Here is a 25,721-nt window from a genome sequence, read left to right as displayed (position 1 = left end):
CTGTACAATGGAACGAGTGGCACTGCCCTGTCTTACAGGAGTACCGTCAGTATAAATAAATGAAAGATTGTAAGGCACTCACAGATACTAAAGCAATGGGGGCCATGTAAGTACTGTAGCTATATTAGTACACTATCTAGAAGAAAGATGCTTGTTGAGGGAACAGATAAGTGGAATGTTTTCATTGAAGACTACCTATCTGTTTTAGTTTCCATATTTATCATTTAATCATCCATGACAATTCAGAATTCCTAAGTCAGTTAAGCTGTAGCTGCAAAGAAATGGCTGAGGTCCCCCCCGCACACACAAACTTTTCCACAGGGAGCTGAAGACAAGGAGATAGACTGTCAAAGTCTCGTTTTGGAAAAGAACTATAGTTTGTACAAACCTTGACTGCAGGTTTTCCCTGTGAATCCAGGAAAACATTTGCATTTGTTTGGCCCCACACACTCGCCATACTTGCACCCATGTTCACAGGTGGCTGGAGGGCAAAACAGAGAGAAATTAAAGGCGTTGTTGCTGGAAGGTAGAGACATTTCTGCATTACAAGAGAACCTAGCATGAACTAAAGTTGTCAAAGTGTTTCATCTGCATTACTCCATCATAACCAGAGGACATTTTAATTGAACAGGACAAAACTCAAGGCAGCACAGGTAGCTTGCTCTGTCTACACTAGTAATTTTTTGTTGAGCAGGGAGCAGGAGGAAGATGCTGGCTAAGCATGAGTATGGGAGGGAAAAGAAGGAATTTGGCATTGATTTGGAGCAGAAGAGAGTAGTGTTGCTGGGAGAAGAGGGTTGATGCGGGCAGGGGCTTTGGGGTTGAAGGGAAAGGAAGGGGAGATGGTGCTGCCATTGGCTTACGAAGAGCTGGATGCACTGAAAGGAATTTCATAGCTTTCTTCCTTCGTTCCCTCCAGAACAATCCCCTCACGTTCTTTCCCCCTGCCAAAAATGGGGTTGCATCAGTAAGAAGCTGCATCAGTTTCCTCTTAGGACCTTCCTTATTCCTCTGCACAATGGAGCTTGACTGTAGGAGAGTGTGGAGCCACTGGACGAATAGAGCTGCAGTCTAAGGCAGCTGCCAGGGTTCTGCTAGATCACAGCACACAGCTCATCCATTCAACGAGTTTACTTGCTGAAGGGTTCATGTTTAGCTATTCCACCTGGAAGCAGGCAGGGCACACCCTGACTGTTCTGTAGAAGCAATGCACACATTGCTCTATCCAAGGACAAGGGCTAGATATGAACCATGAGAACTTGATTGTTGGGACAGCAACTGTGGGAAGCTTTCTTAGCCTGGGTTCAAGGCCTGAGAACCAGGATTGTAGTAGATAAAGGATGGTAAATAAGTATATTAATCAACGTCATACATTCCTTTGTGTATCTTTTTGCGGTAGCAGTGTGTAATGCTTAGGGGGGAGAAATATAATAAAAGGAGAAGGTGGAAGGCGGGGGGGCAGAACAGCCCATCTCAGCTGACCAGCCTGCTTGCTTGCATAAAGCTGTGTTCTGTCTCATCATTGAACCGCCACAACTTGCTGTCAGGGAGCAGGTGAATGGAAATATGTAAGGCTGGTAGAAGCTTGGAAATTTGGAACTAAAACGTGCATCCTCTCAAAAAAAAATCTCAAACTCATCTGTATTCGTTCATTATCACGAGTGTTCGTAAGTGCTGAGATATATTTAGCATTTTAAAACCCAAGATTCAGTTGTAATGTCTATTATTTATAATGCATAGGTCTGAGCGGTTCTCCCTTTTCCTCTGAATTCCCCCTCACTGTCCTTTGTCCATGCCTCTTCCTTCCTTAATTTTCTACCCACTCTGGCGTTCCACTTATGAACGTTTCCAGAGAGGCTTTATCTCTATCAAATACTGTTGAATTGTCTTCTTTTCTAAGCCATTCTAGAGCAGCTTCAGGTTACTGTAGATAAGAAGGGTCAGACTCTCTGCCAGTTGACTTAGACCCCATGCAGTTCCCTTGGAAATCAATCAGATTGCATAGAGATTGAACTGGCACAGAATTTTCCTGATGTGTCTGAACGCTTTCTAATTATGGGGTCTGACATGCCACCTGAGAATTGCACTGACTGTCTGAAACCATGTCCATGTAGCATAACAGCTTTCTGTATACAGTAGTAAGATGTTTAACATCTAATGATAAAGCACACACAGTATCTAAAGTCTTCCCATATAGTATGAACATACTGGAGAAACTAATGATGTCAAGACAGCTTCAAATACACTTGTGCATCCTGGTATGCAAGAGAGCAAAAATTAGCCCTGGATTCTAAATTACTAACTAAATGCTTTATTATGTCTTTGGACTGGGCAGTTGTATGTCCCATCCCACACTGAGGGTTACATTTTTCTTTTAAAAGAATACCAAACAATTTGGCTAGATTTACTGGCAGGGGAAATTTAAAATTACTCCTTCCATCAGCAAGATCCTCCACACAAGATTGACTCACTCTAAGGAAGGTCAGGCCAAATAGCTCTCTCTCCTGCCAGGAACTTCATAGAAGCTCCCAGGAAGGAATGTGTGTGTGTGAAGCCATCAGAGACTCAGGAGCACATCTAGTCCATACTCTAAGTGCTCTCTTCCTGTTGGGGGGGTGCAGATGCGGATTTGTGTAAAAATAAAACGAAAAACCTTTGCTTTGTCCTGTTCAAGGTGGAATATTGCCTACCCAATTCAGTGCCCCCAACCTACTTTCTCGATTCACCTCTGGATTCTAGTCTCATCTTCATCTATAACCTTGCCTCTGGCTTGTGCATGGTGGTTACTAAGTTGTGCTTTATATCTTTTGCTCTGAAGCGGTTTCTTTTTGGAGAAACATGAAGTGCACTGGAGCGGATTATAAATTACGATACCTCTTCCACCTGTTAAGCCTGAACATATTTATGAGTTTAAGCTTTTTAATTCACAACCCATTACGTTATTAGCCAGTAGGTGGGTGCCCTTCGTTCTAATACTTCCAGATGTTCTGAGGGCTTGGCAGTTCTTTAAAAAAACCTGCTCACATGAGCAGGAAATTCAGTGTGATTACTAACATCAGTAAGGTTTCAGAGTAGCAGCCGTGTTAGTCTGTATCCGCAAAAAGAAAAGGAGTACCTGTGGCACCTTAAAGACTAACAAATTTATTTGAGCATAAGCTTTCGTGAGCTACAGCTCACTTCATTTGTTAGTCTCTAAGGTGCCACAAGTACTCCTTTTCTTTTAACACCAGTAAGTGCTACACAGCATGCAAAAGACTTAATGAACCAGTACTTTAAACTATACCCAGACTACAATGGTTTGTAATATTGCAATAACCATTATGGCTTAATTTTCAGTGCATTCAATACACTGGATTGCAGAACTGGAAAACTGCCATCTTGATATTTTTGGTATCCATGAACTAGTGGGTTGTAAGAATGTCAGCTTTTGCTTTTCAAGAGCTAGATCTCTCCAATCTCCCTATTTGCTAAAACAATAAAAAGTAAGAGAAAAATTTCTAAATTTCTAAAGCTAAATTGAAGTGTGTCTTCAATGTTCAGCACCTAAAGTCTTGTTTACCTTGTTTTTTTCCCCACAGAGGTTTTGAGCACTAGACTACTTAGGTGCCTAAATAAGATTTAGATGCCTAACTTTGGACACCCATCTTTGCAAAATTTGGCTTAAACTAATACTGGTGCTCAGGACAGTGGTTATGAGTAGTCTGGGGGATGTGGCTTTTTATTTGGTAATTCAGGACTTAATTGATTTGTCACAAGTCTGTTGTGAAACACTTATTTCCCCAGTGCTTTACAAGTTTCTTATACTGCTACAGAACTGTTATTTTATTTTCAGGGGAGCTCATAAAATGGTATTTAGAGCATTGTATCCTGTACACGAGATACCCAAAAATATTTTACAAAAGCAGATATTCTCCAATATGACATATTTTCTTTTTTAAATGTAAGGCCTAATCATGCAATGCATAGATACAAGTAACTCCTGCTGAAGTCAGTAGGATATTGTTGTTGTTGGTTATTTGCATTACCGTAGCACCTAGAAACCCTGGAGATCTTGTCCCAATTCTCTTGTGTACCTATATTGCCAGTTAAAACACATAGGAAAGCCACAATTTAGAATTTGCCAGAATTAGCACAATGGAATTTAGGTATCTTTATGAAGTTCTTTAAAAATTTGTTGAACATTTATTAAATGTATTAATCCTTTGCATTTAAATCATCTCTTACCTCAAATTAATGAAGAATTTCACCACACCGTACCTAAACTGACATAAACCCTGAATGAACAGTTGCACACTGTGAAATCAAATGAATATTAAAAAAATCCTCGCCTAGAGCGAGGAGCTACTGCATCTTTATTTACAGTTTAGATTTACATTGTGGTTGACTCAAACCAGAAATCTGCCAGGCGAAGAATTTCAAGAACTTGTGAAAACTGGACACGAACAGGAGGTCATCTGAGCGCTTTTGGGGGGGGAACGTGACGAGCTGCATTTGCTCATCCAAATTACTTTTGCATATTGCTATATTTACCTCTGTGTATTCTTTAACACCAGAACTAGGGTTATACAAACAATGTAAAATTACTAAGTAATCCCTTTGCTCAAGCTTTTTTTTTTTTTTTTTTAAAAACTGGCATTGCTATCTGAAAAGATTATTAATACAATTATAAGGAGAAAAGGCTTTTGGGTATCACTCCCTTTTCGATAGCAGTCCACTGATTTTTACCAATTATACACTGAACTTTTATTAAACTTCAACAGATAGTCAGCGCTAAGTTTATCAGCACAGCAGATGGAGCAGCTGAGAAATTGCCTCCTCCTAAAGTCCAACATTTTACAAGTTCATTGTGCTTTGCCTAAATACAGCTGGGGAGAGATTTCATATTACCCTCTCCCTAGCATTTGTATGCCCTTAACAGATTGGAAGTTTTTTAAAAACCATTGGTCTTTCATTAAACCAGCTCCCCAGGGACCAGAATACTGGCTGGCAACATAAGTTACATTCAGATGAACTTGTTGCTTGAATTTTATTCAGTTTTTAGAAGGGTGAAAACTATTTCTTCCCAGAGAATCTGAAGATAAAGGCTGCTACTTAATGAAAAGCATCTGTCTGTAAATATCGCTTTAGCGACTACAGTCTGCATTTCTGATTTTTTGGATTTTGTTATAATTTTCGATGGCTATCTTGATCCAGGCATTCTCCAGTTCTTATCTTTCAGTTTGTTATGCAGAAGGTCAGGCCAGATAATTCTAATGGTCCCTTCTGGCCTTAAAAAGTTATGAATCTATTTTACTGAGTGCCTTTGTCTATCCAATTCTGCATTTTTAAAGGGATTCCCTCTAAAACTCAAAACTCATTTTCTTCATGCTCCTACAGTATATTGACTCCTCACCGGTTCTGCTTCCTATAACCTCTGGGGGGCCCATAAGGAGCCACATTATTAAAAGCTAAGCACACAGTCATGAAGATGTCAATGGTTATTTGCTAATGTTACCTTCGCAGTGCCCTTTGTTCTTTCTCCAGCCATAGCAGCACTCGAGCTTAGAACCGTAGCGACAAACCCCAGGCTGGCTCACACTCATCGGCTGCCTGTGACCTCTTGAGCTGTGCACGAAGCATAATATTAGCTGCAGCAGAGGAACACATTTTAATCTACCATCACACTGCCTCCTTTGCACGTTTTAATCGAACGTCGTCCACCACCACACATTTTAACGTTGCTGACGTGCGTCACTGAAGCAGTCAGCAGGGTTCATTGAAGGGATGCTAAGTAGGTGATTCGAGGGTTTTCAAACTGTAACTAACTTACAACTTTTCTATTAAAATTGCAAAGTAGGAAATAGGGCCAGATCCTCAGCTCGCACAAGTCAATGTAGCTTCACTGGAGTCAATGGGATGACTCCATTTTGCACCGGATGAGGAAATGGGCCACTGTGACTAATTCTACAATGCTAATGACCAAATTACAGTACTAATGGAAAATCAGTGCTGCATAACTTCTGAGGTGGTTACCATGCAGTGGCAGATGACATGATGGGTTTGGGGTCCCTCTCCTGCCCATTAACCTCCCCCCAGCCCATCTGTTTTTCCTCCTCCAACTCTCGGTCCATAAGGTCTTCGGCCATTCAGCCACCTATGCATGAAACTCCCTCCACGACCTGAAATCCCATGTGTCCATCCCCTTCTCCACGCCCCTCCTTAGTACACTCCTTTGACAAAGTCTACAAATATTTGGTCCTTCCTCAGAGAAAATGTTGCCTCCTTAGAGAGAGTTCAGTAGCTGGAATTTCCAGGTAAATGTGTGGGGTATTTTCAGGGCAATGTGTGGGAACATATAAGTCCTACACTGAAAATAAGACTCATGAATTTTTGTCCTTCCTCTGATAATATATTAACGTCACCACTTCATCTCCTGATGATAGTGTCATTAAGGCCGGTCACCCTGTATTGAGCTGTAATATAACTTTTATTGGAGCAACTATGGAGTTACAATGCTCATTACAGATTGCTAAGGCTCTCATCCCCACAGGAACCATTCACATAAATTAAGAGAAAAAGAATAGTTCCAAAGATAGGGAATGATATTTCCCTCAGCAAAACTGCCTTCTGAAATGGAACTGTCACCAGAGGCAGGCCAGCCAGGAGACAGGTCACCAGAAGGAATCCAAGAGCTCATAGTTATTGGAGAGCCTAAACAAAACGTTGCATCTCACCCTGCATGGGGCAAGACTTAGGGGTCTGATGGAGCTCTGTAAGGTCTATTCTATATAGATTTTTATTACACGCTCACCACTATAGTATCTGAGTGCCTTCCAGCAGTGCATTAAGGCACGTGACACATCTGTCATGTGGTGTTTATTCTCTCATTCCTCTCCCCAAAGGAAGAAGCATGTGCAGTGAAGTGTCTTTGTCTGGTAGGGTGTGTCTTAAAATATAAATATATCTGTTGCTATAGGTTTTTTAGAAAAGGCATGTCTTGCTGGTCCTTCGTTCTTGGAAGGTCATGTCAGGTTTCATTGAAGCCTGCTACCATAATGGCAGTAGATGGTACTGTAACCCACACACCTCCTGGGTGTGGTGTTCTGTCCCCTCTAATGGCACCGAGACCATTTAGAAATTAATGAGTCTGCTACAACATTAGCTAAGGGCACTGTAGCTTTCAGTTCATGCAGTAGAGGCTCAAGCACTAAGCTTCAGAGATCCCAGGTTCAATCCCGCCCACCAATGAGTGGGGGCTGTTGGTGTTACAGTACCACCTGAGGCTGGCAGACACCATTAACTTTACAAATGCATGTTAAGGTTTCTGATGTCATTTCAATAGTCAGTTCATGATTCCTAGACTCTGAATTTGGGGCTATTTGATTTTTATTCAAAAAACTTTGCCTTTCCCTTTCTTTAACAAACAAACATTGCTTTGTAAAGCTCAAGGGGCAGATGCTGAGCCAGTGTACATCAGCACAGTTCCATAGACTTCAATGACGTTCTGTGCCTTAAAATTGAGGGAAGGCTTTTTATGCTGCTCAGATTGAAAGAAATCCTGTTGGACGTGTATTTTCTTTAAAAATCATTCTACATATGGCTGAAAAGCTTTCTGTTGGGAAAGGGTCTTGAAAACACACCTGAGTCCATTTTGCCCACGTAGACAAATGATACTACACCAAAGTCATCTGCAGGAGTCAGGAATCTCATGTGTGATATGAAGAAATTAATTCACAAACCATTAATTCAGTACAAGAATCTAATGGTTTTTGAGGTAACTGTGAGTAACTGCACTCTGTATTACCATTCTTATATAAAATCCCCTGGATGTACCATGGCTTGATATTGCAGGAACTGCAGATAAAAAAAGATTACATTTTCCACTAAATTTTTTTCAACATTTTTGTGGCTATCAGTTCCCAGAAGATGAACATATTTCACTAAACAAATTTTTGATTTGACAACACTAAAGATAAAATTTATCCAGACCATCCTGCCTCTTTAAGGACATGACAGAATACTCAGTTGGTGAGGGGGGGTTTAGCTGTCTGGCCATGGATTTTGTTAAGAGCGATCCAGCTCTAGTCTTCAATATCAGTCCATATCTATGGACTCCTCCTTGGAATGGAAAAACGTAGGCATTGCTACAGAAGATCAGGCCTCTTCCCCACTGTGGTCAGTACCAGAGGCTTCACAGGAGGTGCAAGAAATCCAGGAGAACACAGGTACGGGATCACCTGTCCCTAGAGGAGCTTTTTCACCATTCCCCCATCAATCAGATCTGTCCCCATTATTGGATGATACCTTGAAGCATAAGAGTTTATATCCTTGCCAAACTTGAAGAAATATAGTAAATCCATCTCAGTCTCCATTTGCTCTAGAGTACCGCAAGCACCATTCTGTCCACGTCACCAAGAGACATGTCTCAACTCATCCCTCTCCTTTGAGATACACCAGGATCAATGACGAATTTAAAGCTGCAGCATTAAAGACCTGAACTGCTGAGGAATAAACCTTTTGCCATTCAGCAGTGAGCCTTTCACCCCCAGATCACAAGCTTCATTGTGAACAAACGCCCTAATATAATCAATGTTCTTTGTTTGTTTTTTTAATTGGAAGGCCTAGCTACTCTGAGCCTTTGAATTGCAGTGACAGTATTTCATGCAAGACTTCAGACCTAACAGAACAAATCAGCAAATATTCCAATGATCTCACTTCTGGATGCAGCTAAGCCAACCTCTTTCCAAAGGAGCCATTAATTTTAGTGGCCTGACAGGAGAGGCTCCAGGCCTATTTTTCTGAAGTGCTGAGGACTCAGAACTCCCACTGAAGCTAACAGGAGCTGTTCATGCTCAACATTTTTGGTAACAGGCCACAATCTTTCCTGAGAGCTGCACCAACCCTGGAAGTGTCCAAAACTGGAGAACACTTTTGGTCAAGTGACGTGTAAGCCTTTGGTGATACTAAAAGATAATGACTGGAAGATCAATTAAAACCAGAAGACCAAAAGTAAGATGTAGTATATATTTGAATTTGAAATAAAGGGGAGTAGAAAATTATCAAAATGAAGAATAAATAAGGAAAGCAGAGGAGCAAGACTCTATTTCCATGGTTGCACAAAGGGCTGCATCCTATCACCAGCTCCAAAGTGATGCATTTCCTCACAGAGTTCTTTCTTGTTTATTGCAGCTGTAAAGTTTGACAATCAAGGCTGTTTCCAACCATTTTTAATTACTTGTTTCAACCTGGTCAGTCTCAACTAAAACAAAACAATAAATGCAGATGTTCAGAAAGCTTCTCCATTGTGCAGCTGTTGTTAGAAAGTTAAAAGGCAGAAAAATGGTACATGTTCGTGGATAGGAGGTAACACAGCCTAATTCTCACTGACACTGAAGTCTTTTGACACTCCTCTGGCATTGGAAAGAAGCATTAAAGTAACATAAAGGCTTGGCTACACTTGCAGATGTAGAGCGCTGGGAGTTAAACCAGTCTTTGGAGACTGCAGCAGGGAAAACACTGCCGTGTGTTTACACTGTCAGCTGCAAGCACACTGGCATGGCCACATTAGTAGCTCTTGCGACGCCACAAAGAGCAGTGCATTGAGGAGCTAACCCAGTGTGCAAGAGGCTGCAACGTGCTTGTCAAATGAGGGGTGGAGGGTGGAGTGTGATAGGGAGTGTGTATGTCGGGGGAAAGAGTGTTTTGGGGGGCTGAGAGTGTGTCAGCATGCTGTCTTGTAAGTTCAGACAGCAGCAGACTCCCCTCCCTCCATCCTCTCCCCCTCACAACAGCAGCAATCTACAGTAATGGTTTGCTTTGTCCCAGAGCAGATACACATGCTGGTTGTCAGAAATGGAGCTTTGAAAGGGGATATCCGCATGCCTACAGCTGATTTCAAAACAATGACAAGAGTGGCCACTCGACGTCAGGGGATTATGGGACATTTCTGGAGGCCAATCATAGTGCAGTAATGCAACATGTCATCCACACTGACACCCGGGCGTTTCAGCCGGGGCGCAGCAAGCTTTATGCTTCTCGTGGAGGTGGATTACCAGGAGCATTCCAGCTGCAGAGTCCAGGCGCTCTACGTGCCTTGCCAGCATGGACACCTCAGGAGTTAGGGCACCCGGGACTGCTTTAATGTGCTCTAACTTGCAAGTGTAGCCAAGACCTAAATGTAGGTAATATACACCTTAAGGCGCCTGCTCCATTTGCACTTTACAGAGTAGTGTAAAAACCCATAGGGTAGTTGAGAATCAGGCCCACTGTGCTGCTAATAGAGGAAGCACATAGCCAGGAAGGCATTAGAAGAAAGACATATCAAGTGGAACATGGGAAACATTAGGAATGTTTGCAGAAGTGTTGATTAAATGCAACTCTCTCATTATTTCACACAGAGTGATGTACTCAACACTTCTCAAAGCCAGGCCTATGCGCTCAGAGGTGAATCTGTATCTTGCCATTCATTTCCTTATTCTTCCTTTTTCCATGGATATGCCTTCTGGGTTTAGCGTAGCCCACAGTTTCCATGGCCTTCTGCGTCCATATAATCTCCACAACCATATGGCCCCCCGTTACCATAGAACCCCTTCTACCTGAATGGGCCCATAACCATATAATCCTCCATAACACATGGGCCCCATAACCACCTCTGATATCAGTTGCTCTGGAGGATTCCATTATGCTTTCCTAAGGGAAAGAGCTGAGAATTGGTCCTGGAGAGATCATGACAGCCGGCAGTGGTCGGATCAGCATTATGGAGTCAAGACACTGCCTTATATATGGCTTGTTGCAGTGGTCCACACATGCTTTGTGGAATATTATCTCACATGTTTGCAAAGCAAGACATCTTTCCGCAGTGGAGATAAATTTGAACACAGCAGGCAAGATAGTAAACTTCAGGTACACGGGCAGTGGAACAAAAATGTTAATAATAAGCTCCTATTGCAATTGAGGTCACAGAGACCCAAAGAGAGACCTAACCAGCTCTTTTGAATCCTTGTTATTCTTTCCTAAAAAATCCTGTCTCTAAAAAGTAGAAATTTTATATATTTATATCACTAATGCTTGGGATTTCCGGTCAATTTAAAAAAATTGAAGAACATTGCTGGGATAGCATTAATAATGCTAACTTCCTTATTAGGACATATTCTCTACTTACAAATGAGTTCAGCCCAGCATCAGAATGTGGTGCTTTGGTTTGTAAACCTTAGTGAGGCACCAATACTTATTGATAACTAAACAAAAGTTTTTTAAAAAAATCAAAACAAAATACTAAACACCACTTCTTCAGCTGGTGTAAATCTACACTGTTCCACTGGAGCTACACTAAGTTATACCAGATGAGGATCTGCATCTCTAATTACTTCTGCACATGAGAACGTAGCAATTGCCATGCTGGAAAATATAAGTGACCCATCTAATCTAGTATCCTGTCTCAGTGAGCTGCTTCAGAAGAACAATGAATTAGCCCTTCATGGAGTCAATTTAAGGAGTTTCTTTCTAAACCCTAAATTAAAAACTGGAAATCAGATTTTTCAGAGCTCCCAAGGGATTTGAATACCCAAGTTCCAACTAAAATCAATAAGATCCAGTGTTCCAAATGTATACCTTGCTCTGAAAATCCAAGCCTTTAATTTCTAAACATGAAAAAACCAAATGCCCACAATTTGATAATGGGGAAAAAAAAGAAAAAAGAAAAAACCCAAAACTTTTTACGTTAAGAATCACAGTATGTATGTACAAGATTCTGGGAATGCACGTGGGCTGTTGAATGGTGAGTGGCGACAGAAAGGATCCATACTGTTTAAGAAGTCTTTTTGGATGTGCGTGATCTTTTCATTGAAGGAAGATGATTGTCCTTCACTTGGTGGTTGGTGCTCAGCTCTGAGGCAGGTAGTAGAGATTTTGGATTGCTGAAGCTGTTTACCTCCCTGGATAATGCCTTAGGGCAGGACTTGTGTCAAGGTTCCTCCCCCACTCTGAACTCTAGGGTACAGATGTGGGGACCTGCATGAAAAACCTCCTAAGCTTATCTTTACCAGCTTAGGTCAAAACTTCCCCAAGGTACAAAATATTACACCCGTTATCCTTGGACTGGCCGCTACCACCACCAAACTAATACTGGTTACTGGGGAAGAGCTGTTTGGACGCGTCCTTCCCCCCAAAATACTTCCCAAACCCTTGCACCCCACTTCCTGGACAAGGTTTGGTAAAAAGCCTCACCAATTTGCCTAGGTGACTACAGACCCCAGACCCTTGGATCTTAAGAACAATGAACAATCCTCCCAACACTTGCACCCCCCCTTTCCTGGGAAATGTTGGATAAAAAGCCTCACCAATTTGCATAGGTGACCACAGACCCAAACCCTTGGATCTGAGAACAATGAAAAAGCATTCAGTGTTTTACAAGAAGACTTTTAATAAAAAATAGAAGTAAATAGAAATAAAGAAATCCCCCCTGTAAAATCAGGATGGTAGATATCTTACAGGGTAATTAGATTCAAAAACATAGAGAACCCCTCTAGGCAAAACCTTAAGTTACAAAAAAGATACACAGACAGAAATAGTTATTCTATTCAGCACAATTCTTTTCTCAGCCATTTAAAGAAATCATAATCTAACCCATACCTAGCTAGATTACTTACTAAAAGTTCTAAGACTCCATTCCTGTTCTGTCCCTGGCCAAAACGACTACAGACAGACACAGACCCTTTGTTTCTCTCCCTCCTCCCAGCTTTTGAAAGTATCTTGTCTCCTCATTGGTCATTTTGGTCAGGTGCCAGCGAGGTTACCTTTAGCTTCTTAACCCTTTACAGGTGAGAGGAGCTTTCCCCTGGCCAGGAGGGATTTCAAAGGGGTTTACCCTTCCCTTTATATTTATGACAACTTGGCAACCTTAATAGATGCTGATAGTAAGGCTCTCTTAGCCTGTAGCGCAGCTTCAGCATAGGCTTGAAGAATTTAGGTTTTATTCTTTCTGAATCAGCTTTTGCTTTCCTCCATCGGTGCTCAAGGTTCCATCCTGCTCTCTTCATCCAGCACAAGGTATCAGAAAACTAAGGAGATCTGTATAGGCAAAGGGGAGGAAGGGCTGTTTGGGGGCCAGCATATCAGTGGCAGAGGCCAGTACAGAATATTAATGATTCACCACTCCCCTACTCCTCCTCCCACTGTTGGTGGGGGGCTGTTGTCCTTTAACAGGCTTTGGAATTTGTTGAAGTCCATGAGCTTTGTGGTCAAATCAGGATCAGTGATCTTTATTGCCTGGGCAATGGAAAGTTTCTGACTACTTCCCTAATAATATGATGGTCTGTCCAAGATAATTGCTGGGTTGTGATGTACTCTGACATCGAGGCCCAAGGCCAGGTATCCAAGGTGTAACCAGCTGAGTGGTTTGGCCAGAGATGACCTGTGAAAGTCTTACAGAGGAAAATGAGGAGATAAATTTTATGGACTTTTGAATCTGTGATCTTGTCAATATGAGCGTCCTTAGGTGCTCTCAACATCGGTCCATCCTGGGGACAATACAATTACTTATAGGATCACGTACAGCGCCTCTTCAGATGTATGAAGACAGTGATTTAAGTGGTAATCACTACCTTAAGAAGTATATGTGAAGGCTTTTACTGCTCTATACATTAGAAGAATTCAACGTGTCATCCAATGGCCTTCCCTCTAATATTTATTTGGCCTTCTATAAAAACATTTGGTTCATCAGTGTACCAGTGTCAAAGAATACAGTGTCAATGTGCATCAGCTATGGGAGCTAAAAATTAATGCTAAATATTAAATGTTTCTGCCATACATCCTATGTAACCTCTCTGACTTCAGCAAGCGTTGTAGGAGATGTAAGCCAGTACAGAATCTCTCCCCGCCAATAACTGAAAACTGTATATGACAAACTGGCACTGGTGGTTGTTGCCACTAAGCACGGACCAAATCCTTTCCACTTTATTCATCCGGGTAGTCTGATCATCATCACTGGAGTGCTCACAGGATTAAGGCAGACAGAATTTGGATCATAAGAAATACGATCTAATTAGTTACCTTGAAAGCAAAATCTGGGCCCATTTATAGAGAAGTCAAGTTGACTTGACAAATAATTTTTTTTATTAAGTGATTAATTTTATTTAAAATATCTTTTACAAATCCCCAAATGTTCCTAAAGTAAAAATGTCAGTTCCAACCTCACCTTATAAAACTGGCACATATTTTGTAATTATCCAAATAAAATGCACACAACCCCTCTGTTAAAGATACCATCTTGGACAAGATCTTTAACTTATTCTGTCTTCAGAAATAGGACCCAGGAACAACAAGCCTTTGGATAGTTAAAGCATATTAAAGGTAGTTTCCATAACTTCTGAAGCTTTAGTCTCAGCTTCACAAATGGAAGAATGCATGAGATTTATCACTGAGGACCTCATTGTGTCCCCACAACCTGTGAGCAGAAGGGCATTCAGAGGCAGATCTCTCCCTTCCACACAGAAGAGAGGCTCAGTCACCATCTCTCCATAGGTCTGGCATTCTGTGTAGCAGGCTTTGTGAATGTTTGAAACTTTCAATATTCCTAACTCCTCCTATCTCTGCATTCTTTTCTTGTATTTATTAAATTTAGAATTTCTTCAATCATCTATGGTTGCTTAGCATCATGTCCTTACTCTCTGAATACCAACGTACTGGCTGTATGTACAGCTGTCAAACTTTTTTCATTCTTCTTTCAGTGTCTTCACTGGTGTATTCATGGGAGACGTCAAGGCTTTGGTTGACTTCTGAAATATATTCCATGCATTTTTGTTGCGGGAGTACATCCACATTGGTCTGTATTCTTGTGTATCTGCCAGGTAGTTTACATAACTTCTTAAGATTTAGTCTCAGCTTCATGACAAGCAGATTATTGTAGTCTGCCAATGGGAGCATTCTAGCGTCTAAAACTGAATTAAAGTCTTTTTAATATGAAAATGTAATCTATGTGATTTCTTGTAGGGTGGCTAGGTTTGACCGAGGGTTTCACCATGTATATAAGCTTCTTGTGTGATATTGAAGCCACCATATTATGGAGGAGTAGACTGAATTTGTAAGCAGGAACTATCAGTCTTCTCTTTCATTCCTGCACCGCAATATATAGTCTTCAACTATGTCAGCCACTTGATCTTTTCCTGTCTTGGTACTGAAGCTTTTCCTTGGTTTACTACTTTTCCATTTATCATAAAACAAATTGTCCACCACATCTTTACAGTGTTCCATGGGGAATGTAAACTTTTAGCATGCAAATTCCAATTGGTGAGATCTTGTATCTCACCAAAATTGATATTGGCCAAATTCCTGGTATAATATTAGCTATGTTTTCTTTAACATTATTGCAACTCCCCCTTCATGCCGTACTCCACCAAAATAAATCATGTCATCTCTATCCTGACATTAAGTTTCAAGGGCTTAGCTGCTTCTAACCTGTTTTGAAGTTTGCCTGCTTGATACAGTGTTCTTACATTCCACATTGCAATTTTCATCACTCAAGATGTTTCTCTCTCAATTTTCTGATAGTTGATTTTATACAGGGTGCCCGGTCACACACATCAGTGCACCCTGTAGTCCGTTTTACACTGTCTTTCCTGGTTACAAGGTAGCACGGACTGCCAGTCAGATGGCAAGGCTTTCAATTGCAGACTTAATTATAGGACTTACCTTATCTGGTGATGATTTACTAGGGGATCAGTTTCACAAACTCTCTTCTGTGACTGAATGCTGTTGACCCTTTGGGGTTCATTTGCCTTTCCAGAATCATTCTGGCAGAGCAATTTAGTGCCACTGGGGTTAGGATGGGGGCTTATTTAATAGTGGCCATTTCCAGAACCACCTTTGGGCTTTTGTGGTATTTTATTGGAGCAGCAGTGCCACCTGCTGCTCCATCATGCCTTGCTAGTACTGGCAACAGGTTGTCCACAATTGCTTAGTTGGCAGGTTTCCCTGCTTATATCATAGCTAACCTCCACATCTGAAGGCTGTCCACAACCCATGGGTGCATTCAGTTGCAGAAAATGCTGCCTCTGGGAGTTGGGACAGTTACCCAGATCTGAACAAATTAAAAAAGCATGCAAACAGGCAAACGAAAAATGGCTAGCAATGAACTATGACTATGAAATCAGATACCACCACAAAGATTCATCCCACTGTAAAAAGAACCAGGAGTCAAACAAAAGTCAAGAAAAGGAATTAGCTATATTAAAACTAAGGACTGCAGTATATGTCACGAAAGCAATAGCATCCTGGAAAAATAGTTGGAATAAGTGAAGGAACTTTCTGATGATCCTGAAAAATGGGAAGATATAAAACATTGAAATAGAAGAAAAAGCACTGCACATTACAATGTGAGAATTTAAAGGATCATTAAAAAGTAGAAAGCAAGGAAAAACAGCAGAGGAAGATGATATTGTGGTTCAAATGCTACAGTCTCTGAATGAGGATGGGTAAGTTTTAGCAGGTAAGTTTTTTAATCAGATCTATAAACACACACACAGAACTTCTGGAGAACATTCCTTTCCTGAAGGTTAATAATGCTAGAGAATGTGAACATCAAACTAAGCCTGATAAGCCATGCATGCAAAGTTTTGTTGAACATCATGGATTAAAACTAATTGTTTCTATGCAGATAGCCCTGTCCTGCTACTGCCCCCGCATGGAACTGCATAAATCCCAGGTACCCACAAAACAAATTCTTAAACGAGATGGGCTCAAAGACCAAGGTCCCGATTCCAACACTCCCCAGCATGGAAATGTTTGGATGTGGCTCATCCCTATCTCTTGTTCTTAATTTTTTCCAAACTGATTTCCCCATCCAAGGCCTCCTGGCCTGTTCCATTGGAGGGGCAGCGGGGAAAAGGCAGGATCCCACATCCCTACCAGAATCTGATGGAAATTTCTTCCATAGCAGTTCCCGCTCATGGGTCTTTCCATAGTAATAGGTGACCAGGCTCTGTGATGTCAGCTGTCAAATACAATAATTCAATAGAAATGCACGGCCTGGAGTGTGTTGTATGTACTTCCTTACTTGAAAGTGCACATCCACAACTGGTCAACTTGGTCTGCAGTTTAGGAGGTTTCTTGGATTCCTCACTGACCCTGACATACAAAAGCCAGCAGGAGAACACCTCAATCTTCCTGGACATTCTATAACAGATTTAAAAGTAGCTATACTTGAACAAAAAAAACTTCAGAAACAGACTTCAAAGAGAAACTGCAGAACTAAAATTCATTTGCAAATTTAACACCATTAATTTGGGCTTGAATAGGGACTGGGAGTGGCTGGCTCACTACAAAAGCAACTTTACCTCTCCTGGAATTGACACCTCCTCATCAATTTTTGGGAGTGGACTATATTCACCCTGATTGAATTGGCCCTATTAGCACTGGTTCTCCACTTGTGAGGTAACTCCCTTCTCTTCATATGTCAGTATAATAATGCCTGCATCTGTAATTTTTCACTCCATGCATCTGAAGAAGTGGTTTTTTTACCCATGAAAGCTTATGCCCAAATAAATCTGTTAGTCTTTCAGGTGCCACTGGACTCCTTGTTGTCTTCACTGACCCTAAGCTCTCACAGGTAATGCTTTCTATCATCTCCAGTTGACCAGAAGACTTTGTCCCACCCTGATGGACGATGACCAGGCCTTGGTTAGTCATGCCTTCATCACTTTCCAGATACACCACAGCAATGAGATGTAACTGGGTATGAAGCTTTCAGCACTTAGGAAACACCAAGCAGTGCAAAAGATAGAAGCATGTCTCTTCAGCAACACAGGGTATTGAGGACAGATGTGATGTGTTTGCTACTCTCCATACTGGCTTCCCATAGAATATCAAATTGAAAAGGAGGTCTAGGACCTTGAACTCAAGGGGCTCCGTGGCCCCTAAAAGATTGATTAAGCTCTGTGATAAGGCCCCTGGTTGACAGATTTGCTTTTGGGTACAGTGCAACCCCCCTCTGCAAAAAGAGTAAAACTCATCTGTGCAAAAGACAGCTTTCTCAGGTGCCAGTCCGAGGCTGTGAAATGAACTCCCACAGGCACTATGGAGCATCGCAAACCTCACCACCATCTGTTCCAAGTGCATGGTACACTTCTTTGATCTTGCCTTCATTAACAAATACACAACAACAGGTATATTTTAAAAAGTTTTTTGGAGGAGGTTGTTTTTAACAAAACAGTTCTCTGCATATACTTCTCCCCCTGAGGAGAGGATGAGAGCAAATATGTGCCCAATTTAGTCACATTGCTTTAAGGCACAGCTGGAAGGTGTTCAGATACCATGGTGATAGACACAGCATGAAAACTATATAGAACAGTATTCGGAGACATACGAGTAAATACAGAGGGGAAAAAATCCCCCAAACCACAACATAATTAGACCTATGCTCTACTGAGCCTGTATTGTGTACCTACAACATCACTGACAATCAATTTAGAAAGTTTCATTTCTGTCTTGGGTGCTAAAACCATTGTCAGTTTCAGGATTAACTGCACCATTTACCCCACCAAGCTTCCTTGAGGCAACCCACTCAAGGTTTCAAGCTCCTAGAAGTCACCTCCCTTGGTCGGAGACCTCCATATCTCTCAATCCAGACCTGGCGTTTAGGCTTGCAGTCCCTCTGTATCTCACTAGGATTTCCCTGGCAAGTCTCACCAGGGTACAGTACCTGTGGCTAACCTTTCTCCAGGGGCTACAGCAATGTACACCAATACATTTATATTTAGGGTAAAAGCATTACAGAGAAAACACATACCATAAAAGTTCCTATATGCATGCTAACCCTCCCCCTGAAACTTACCAGAGGTTATCCATCAGTCTTATGGGGCTCTAGTAAGCTAAACTCCTTCCAACCTTTCCTCAAAGGTTTCCCCCTTCCAGCTGCAACTGCCCTTGGACAGAGGGTGCTGTCCATTGGCTGAATCAGAAAGCAGTTCTGTGTCAATTTAAACTCAGCCTTATATACTAAAATCCTGTTTGTCCTCTCTGGAAAACGTAGGGTCAAACAGTAGATGTAAATCTCCCAAGGGGGTGTTTACAACCTGTGTGATTTGTCTTACTCATTCCCCACTGTTTTTCAGTTTCTGGAGGAGCTGTGGTAATCCTCTGGGCCCTAGGAGTTGCATACAAACCTTGGCTCACAGGGACACAAACCATACTTAAAATAGTCCCCAAAATATTGCATGTGTTTTCAATACCTGTCATGGCCATTTCCTATACAAAACAGCACATTATAGGGAAAAAAAATCTCTTTGATATACTGTACAGCACTTGAACTCTATTGCTGTCTCATGATAGGCCAAGTTAATTCAGAACAAGTACAGAAACTGGTAACAAATCTGAAGGTGAAAGGCAATTTGGATGAAAGTGATCATGAAACGACAGATTTCGTGATCCTAAGGAAAGGAAGGAGTGAGAGCAGCACAATAAAGACAACGGACTTAAAATAAAAAAAGCAGACTCAAACTCAGAACTAGTAGGTAAGGCTTGTGACGTTGCACTCCATATGTTTTATGAAAATATGTTTATAAGTGTGAATATGATGTAACTGGAATATGCTTCATGCAAAAGGTCTCTTGTAAGGTATCATTACAAAGCTTATGATCTATGGAGTGTGTTCATCCTATTTGTTTGCATGTATTATTTCTATGTCTGGAGTTAGGAGAATAAGATATAAACTTGTATTACTGATGTAAACGTGTTAAGTGGAAGCCATTAAGGGTGCTTCAGAATCAATGAACTGCGAATGGGTTTGTTTACCTGCAACCCTTCCCGTGTACCTGTCTTCCAGCTACTAGGTAATGAAGAAGTAGGTTTTACAGTGACATGTGACCATGTCGCCTGAACTGGAATCCATCTGAAACCTGGTCCTTTTCCATTTAGAATTAGGGTTGGGGATCCAGAGAGACAAAAGATTCCCGCCTTGTGCCAAAGCTATACAGGGGGGTGGAACAGAACAAAGGGGGCTGCCAGTCATGAGAAATCCACGAGTTACCACCTGAGCTGAAACTAGCAAGGTCTGTACCGGGGAAAGGACTGGGCCCAGACTAGGAAAGAGTCTAGTCTGTGAAAGACGCTTACTAGAACATCTCTGAGGGTGAGGTTTACCTGTATTCAGTTTCCTACTGTATTAGGGTTAGACTTGCATATTTTATTTTGCTTGGTAACTTACTTTGTTCTGTCTATTATTACTTGAGACCACTTAAATTCTACTTTTTATACTTAATAAAATCACGTTTGTTTATTAATTAACCCAGAGTAAGTGATTAATACCTTGGGGAGCAAACAGCTCTGTATCTCTCTCTATCAGTGTTATAGAGGGCAGACAATTTATGAGTTTACGCTGTATAAGCTTTATACAGAGTAAAATGGATTTATTTGGGGTTTGGATCCCATTGGGAACTGGGTGTCTGGGTGCTGGAGACAGGAGTACTTGCTGAGCTGTTTTCAGTTAGTCTGCAGCTTTGGGGACGTGGGTCAGACCCTGGGTCTGTGTTGCAACAGGCTAGCGTGTCTGGCTCAATATGACAGGGTTCTGGAGTCCCAAGTCTTCTATTATCATTTGATTTAGTTGGGGTTGGTCCTGCTTTGAGCAGGGGGTTGGACTAAATGACCTCCTGATGTCTCTTCCAACCTTAATCTTCTATGATTCTAGGATAGTCCCAACTTTGCCCTAACCAACTCAGGTTATGAAACATGGTGAAGCTTCAGCTTCAGTGAGAGCTCCTTCAGAACCCAGGAGGAATTCTGTCTGAGTCAGCAAGAATTTGCCTAAGGTTTCCATCATGCCCTTCCTCCTCCACCCCTTCCCTTCGAAAAACCCTCTCAATTGCATGGTTATGCCTCAAAGGCACAACTCAGCCCTGGTTTTTTACTCTTTAAATAACTGTAGATTGTTTTCATGCCCATCTGCCACTAATCACATTATACAAATCTAGTTCTTTTAATTCTTTCCCAAATGGCTAGACATTCTTTTCAGCATGTCGCCATTTTCTCACGGTTCTCTGAACTGTTTCCAGTTCAAATATATTTTCTGGTAATGAAAGACCTAGAACGGAACACAGTATTCAAATGGATTGATCCTACAGTCCTTTTGCAGATAACATTCCCGTCTAAATCAATGAGCGTTTTTCCTGAGTTAGTACTGCAAGACTAGGGCCTAGGGTGAAATCCTGGCCTCAATGAAATCAATGGAAGTTTTACCAGAATTTCATCCCTAATATGTGGAATAACCTGAACCTTAAAGACAAGAACCATTTTCATCTGCTCCACAATATGATGCCTCTGACCACACTGCAAAAATCTTATCGATCTTTTCTTCTCGTCTTTCTTAGGTCTCTACAAGCTTGTTTCTTAACTTTTGTCCATTATGACCAGTATGTTTCTTTTGTTATCACTTCTTTTCAGGACTCTGCCTTTTCAGTGACTGATTATTTTTCCTTTAAGAAAAATATTAGTATTTTAACTTCAGTTTTTCAAAGCTGATTCTAATTTTCTATTTCCTGTCCATATTTCTAAACTGTATGGGACACTTGGTATCTTTTTGTCCCTTTAATTTAGGATCCTCTACAAAATCTATTTAACATGCTGTTTAACTCTTCCATCCAGATGTCTAAAGTCTGTTTTTATTAGAACAAGATGTAGCTCTGATCTTGGGCAAAACCCACTGGGAACCACTACGACCACCAATCCGTCTTGTCAGACCTATGCATTGGACATGGAGTAAGCATCAGTCTTCAAATTTCCTGCTTTAATGTTATAAAATTTAGTTTTTATATGACAGTTTTAGTTTTTAGTTTTTACATCACTGGTTCTGCTAAAAATCAAAGAAACATTTTCTGTTAAAATGCTTTCATTTTGCAATTTCAGGCCTCTGAAAAAGCTTGAAACACAAATGCATAAAACCTCAAGAATTAACTAACACGAACATAATGCTTGTTATGGATGCCCTGCTTGAAGTGCAAAATGTGTTTTCTATATGAGCAGCTCTGGAGTTCATAAACTTGAGTCCCTGTGCAGTTCCTGAAAAACTGAGCACTTGACAGCTCTGAACATGCTGGAACAGCACACTTCCACTTGCTGATAAGAAACATACCAGTTCATGACCCTAATACTAAACAAATAAACCATGCTACATCTTGAAAACTTCATCTCTAATTGTAATAGTTACTATTTTATTGTGGTCTTTATGGCTTTTTGCTTAACTCTGAATGTGAAGCCCTGGAAAAGTTTGTCTGATACTGAGTAACGTTGTTAATTCCCTCTCAAAATTGTATGCTGGACCTTACCTCGACGTTCTCCTTGTTAAAAAACCTTGAACATATGGTTATTATGAATGTTTATTTCTATAAGCAAATTTAAGAGAAGGACAATTTATAGCCTTCTGTATTTTGCTTCCCTCCTTTGTATTCATCTATATTTCCTTGAGTTTTTTAAGTTAGAGCCAGAGCCATCCCCAGTGTAACCCCATTGACTTCAGTGGAATTACTCCAGGGAAAGTTTAGTCTATAGTCTGTAAAATAGAGGGAAAGTCTTAATAACTGTATCTTCAGTAGCATTATACTTAGGGTTACTAGCTGTCCTGATTTTATAGGGACTGTCCTGATATGCAGGGCTTTTTCTTATATAGCCGCCTATTGCCCCCCACCCCCATCCCGATTTTTCACACTTGCTATCTGGTCAACCTAGCTATACTCAGCTTTATAAAAATCAGAGCTGTACCAATAAGCAGTTGTGAATTTAACATGCTGCACATCTATCTGCACCTACTTACTGGAAGATGCTTGAGGGTTTGATGCATCCAAAGCTCTGGGGGAAAACACATGAAGATATAGATTCCTATGGAAAGTCTATTAAATCCATGTCAGTCAAAGTACCATACAAGAATCTCTCTGCTTAGGCAGAAACAGCATAAATAGGAAAAGCTGATCACCACCACCAAACAGCTGCTTGCACCCACTCAAAGTTCAAGACGATCATTGCCCTCCAGAATCAGCTGCTGCAATAGCCACTGATAAGAAACTAGTTAAAGAAGGAAAAAGCAAAAGCAGGGGTTCAAAGCTGGGTTGAATTAACACACATTAAAGCTAGTGATGGGCTTGAAACACAACTCCAGGTCTGGCCACCCATGAAGTTGCAGGTTCCTAACTAGAATCCACATTTCACACAGACACACACACACCTCTCTCTCTTTCACTATCTTTATAATGGATCAACGTAAAATTCTAGATCCAAATGCTCCAGAACTTTGCAGTGTTAGGAATCTGATACTGAAATGTTCAACTTAGGTCTCTCTCTAATTGCAATTCACATAATAATATAGGTTTTACACTTATACTTAGATATCATGAGATTGGTACATTACAAATATATGTACCCATGTACATGCATTAACAGAGGTACAGCAATACACGCAGGTTATATATCCATCTCCAACATATATGTTGTTTAAAAAGATTATCATGTAGAGGAATGGGGGGAAACTTAAATTAACATACATTTGAGTAGAATTGGGAGAATACTGAAGGAAAAAATGGCAAATATTCATTTAATTAAAAAAAATCCACAGCCCTTTGTATTAGTTTTCTGTGATTATTAGCACAAGTGATTTTTCTCGTTCTCAGGAATGGTTGCAGAAAGCAAAACAGTCTCACGAGGAGAGGTGGACAGGTGTCTGTGCAAATGTTCGTAGGAAAAGTGCTTCTGTCGCCACCTTGATCTCTCTGATTTCCCTCCTCTTACTTTTAAGAGATTCACTCACCCATCAGAGCACAAACACTGGGGTGACCAACCACACATCCCCGACAGCGAACCGCCGAAGAGACAGCCAAAGCAAACAGCTGGTGGACAAACCACCTGGTGAAATATGTCTGATGAATGTGAGCTGTAGCTCACGAAAGCTCATGCTCAAATAAATTGGTTAGTCTCTAAGGTGCCACTAGTCCTCCCTTTCTTTTTGCGGATACAGACTAACAGGGCTGCTACTCTGAAACCTGTCCGGGGAAGCGTTCAGCAGCCAGATGAGAGGAATGAGCACATCTGTACTGCGCCCCTCCCCTGATCGCTGGCCAGCAGAAACAAAGGGCTGACACTGGCCGCCGCAGAGAGCCTGCCCAGCTCTCCCCTAGGGCTGAGCCGCCCAGCTTTGCGGGACAGACCACCCCCCATTTCACCCTCCCCTGCCTTGCCCCCGCGGGGTTTCCGTGCGACGCAGAGGAGAGCCCTGCCCTGGTCCTGTTCTACTAACCTGGCCGTGTCAGCAAATCCACGGGTAACAAAGGGCAGCAGGGCGGCTAGCAAAGCGATCGGCCCCATGGCTGAACTGCAGGGAATTGGGGGCAGAGGGGGGAGCGAGCTCTGGGCGGCGGCTGCTGCTGCTGCTGCTGCTGCTGCCGCCGCCTTTGGGGGTGTGATTTGCCCTCCCCCTCCAGCGCCGGCTCGGGGCTCCAGAGCAGCAGCCAGGGGCAGGGAGGGCGGGCAGCGGAGGATCGCGGGGAGCTCCGCCAGCGGGGACACCCCCACCCCGCAACCGCTGCTAGTGCGGGATCTGGTTAAATAGGACAGGGGTAGGCTGGGGGCGGGCCACTCGCCGGCACGGGGCGACCCGCCTCCAGCAACACACACGGGCTGCTGCCGCTTCAAAGCAAGTGACCTGCAGTGGCCGCGGCGCGCGGGATGCGGGGCAAAGGTGGGCCCGGGTTGGCCCCCACCAATCCATTAATTAACCCCCCCCCTCCAACCCACCGCAAAGAAAGTCAGCGTCACCCACATTCTCGCTTTCAGATAACGACCCCGAGAGGCGGGGGAGGAGGAGAAAGGCAGCTTGTGTTTACCACAGCTTCACCTGGGGCCTGGCGGAGGCCGCTGGCACCTCATCCAGGAGGTAAAACAAGGGTGACATGTACTGACAGCCCCCCTTGACAGAAGTGGTTAATAATGGATTGCCAGCGGTGGTGGGCAGTACAAATTCCCAGAAACATTCCCAGGCGTTTTGTGCTGGCTCTCTGCAAACAGGGATTGATTTTAGTGGTGCAAACAGGCTTATCCCCCTTCCCCCCCACACCGTTCCTCAGACGTTCCTGTCAACTGCTGGAAATGGCCCACCTCCATTATCACTACAAAAGGTCCCCCCCCGCCCCCCCTGACAGCTCACCTTACCTGATCACTCTCCTTACAGTGTGTATGGTAACACCCCTTGGTTCATGTTCTCTGTGTATATAAATCTCCCCACTGTATTTTCCACTTTATGCATCCGATGAAGTGAGCTGTAGCTCACGAAAGCTTATGCTCAAATAAATGGGTTAGTCTCCAAGGTGCCACAAGTCCTCTTCTTCTCTTTGCGGATACAGACTAACACGGCTGCTACTCTGAAACCTGTCATGAAGGAAAATGCATTTCAGGCATACGTCTATTTACAAACCGAGAGTTTCATGTTTCCATTCATGGGTATTCTCACCTCCAGCTGCCCCCGCCAGGGCAAACATTTACTGTCATTTAACATGTTTAGTATGGCAGTGCCTAAGACCAGCCAAGGATGGGACTCCCCTGCTCTGAAGAGCATGAGCATTCATTCTTAACAAGCCCCACCAGGGCTGCTGGAATAATTTATATAATGGGGTGCTGAGAGCCACTGAACCACACTGTACACCCTGTATATGATGGAAACCACTTCAAACAGGGGCCACAGCAGCACCCCCAGTTCCAGCACCTATGTATCT

General features: G+C 42.2%; 1 protein-coding gene across 3 annotated transcripts in view; it reads right to left on the bottom strand.

Moving 5' to 3' along the window:
• The window catches only part of EGFL6 (EGF like domain multiple 6), a 71,344-nt gene extending 46,807 nt beyond the window's left edge, over nucleotides 1-24,537 (bottom strand). For 2 of the 3 annotated variants that reach the window (XM_084616874.1, XM_084616875.1), the window contains exons 1-3: nucleotides 24,251-24,537; nucleotides 5,495-5,604; nucleotides 389-481 (exon numbers count right to left, since the gene is read on the bottom strand). In XM_084616874.1, the coding sequence (XP_084473000.1) occupies nucleotides 389-481; nucleotides 5,495-5,604; nucleotides 24,251-24,318 (271 nt within the window). In that variant the 5' untranslated portion in view covers nucleotides 24,319-24,537. The remainder of the gene's footprint in view (nucleotides 1-388; nucleotides 482-5,494; nucleotides 5,605-24,250) is intronic. The other variant, XM_084616876.1, reaches the window with a different exon arrangement.
• Nucleotides 24,538-25,721: the final 1,184 nt, after the last annotated feature.

Source organism: Lepidochelys olivacea, assembly GCF_965140295.1.
Source record: "Lepidochelys olivacea isolate rLepOli2 genome assembly, chromosome: 1".
NCBI classification, from domain to species: Eukaryota; Metazoa; Chordata; order Testudines; family Cheloniidae; genus Lepidochelys; species Lepidochelys olivacea.
This window is presented reverse-complemented; position numbering and strand designations above follow the sequence as displayed.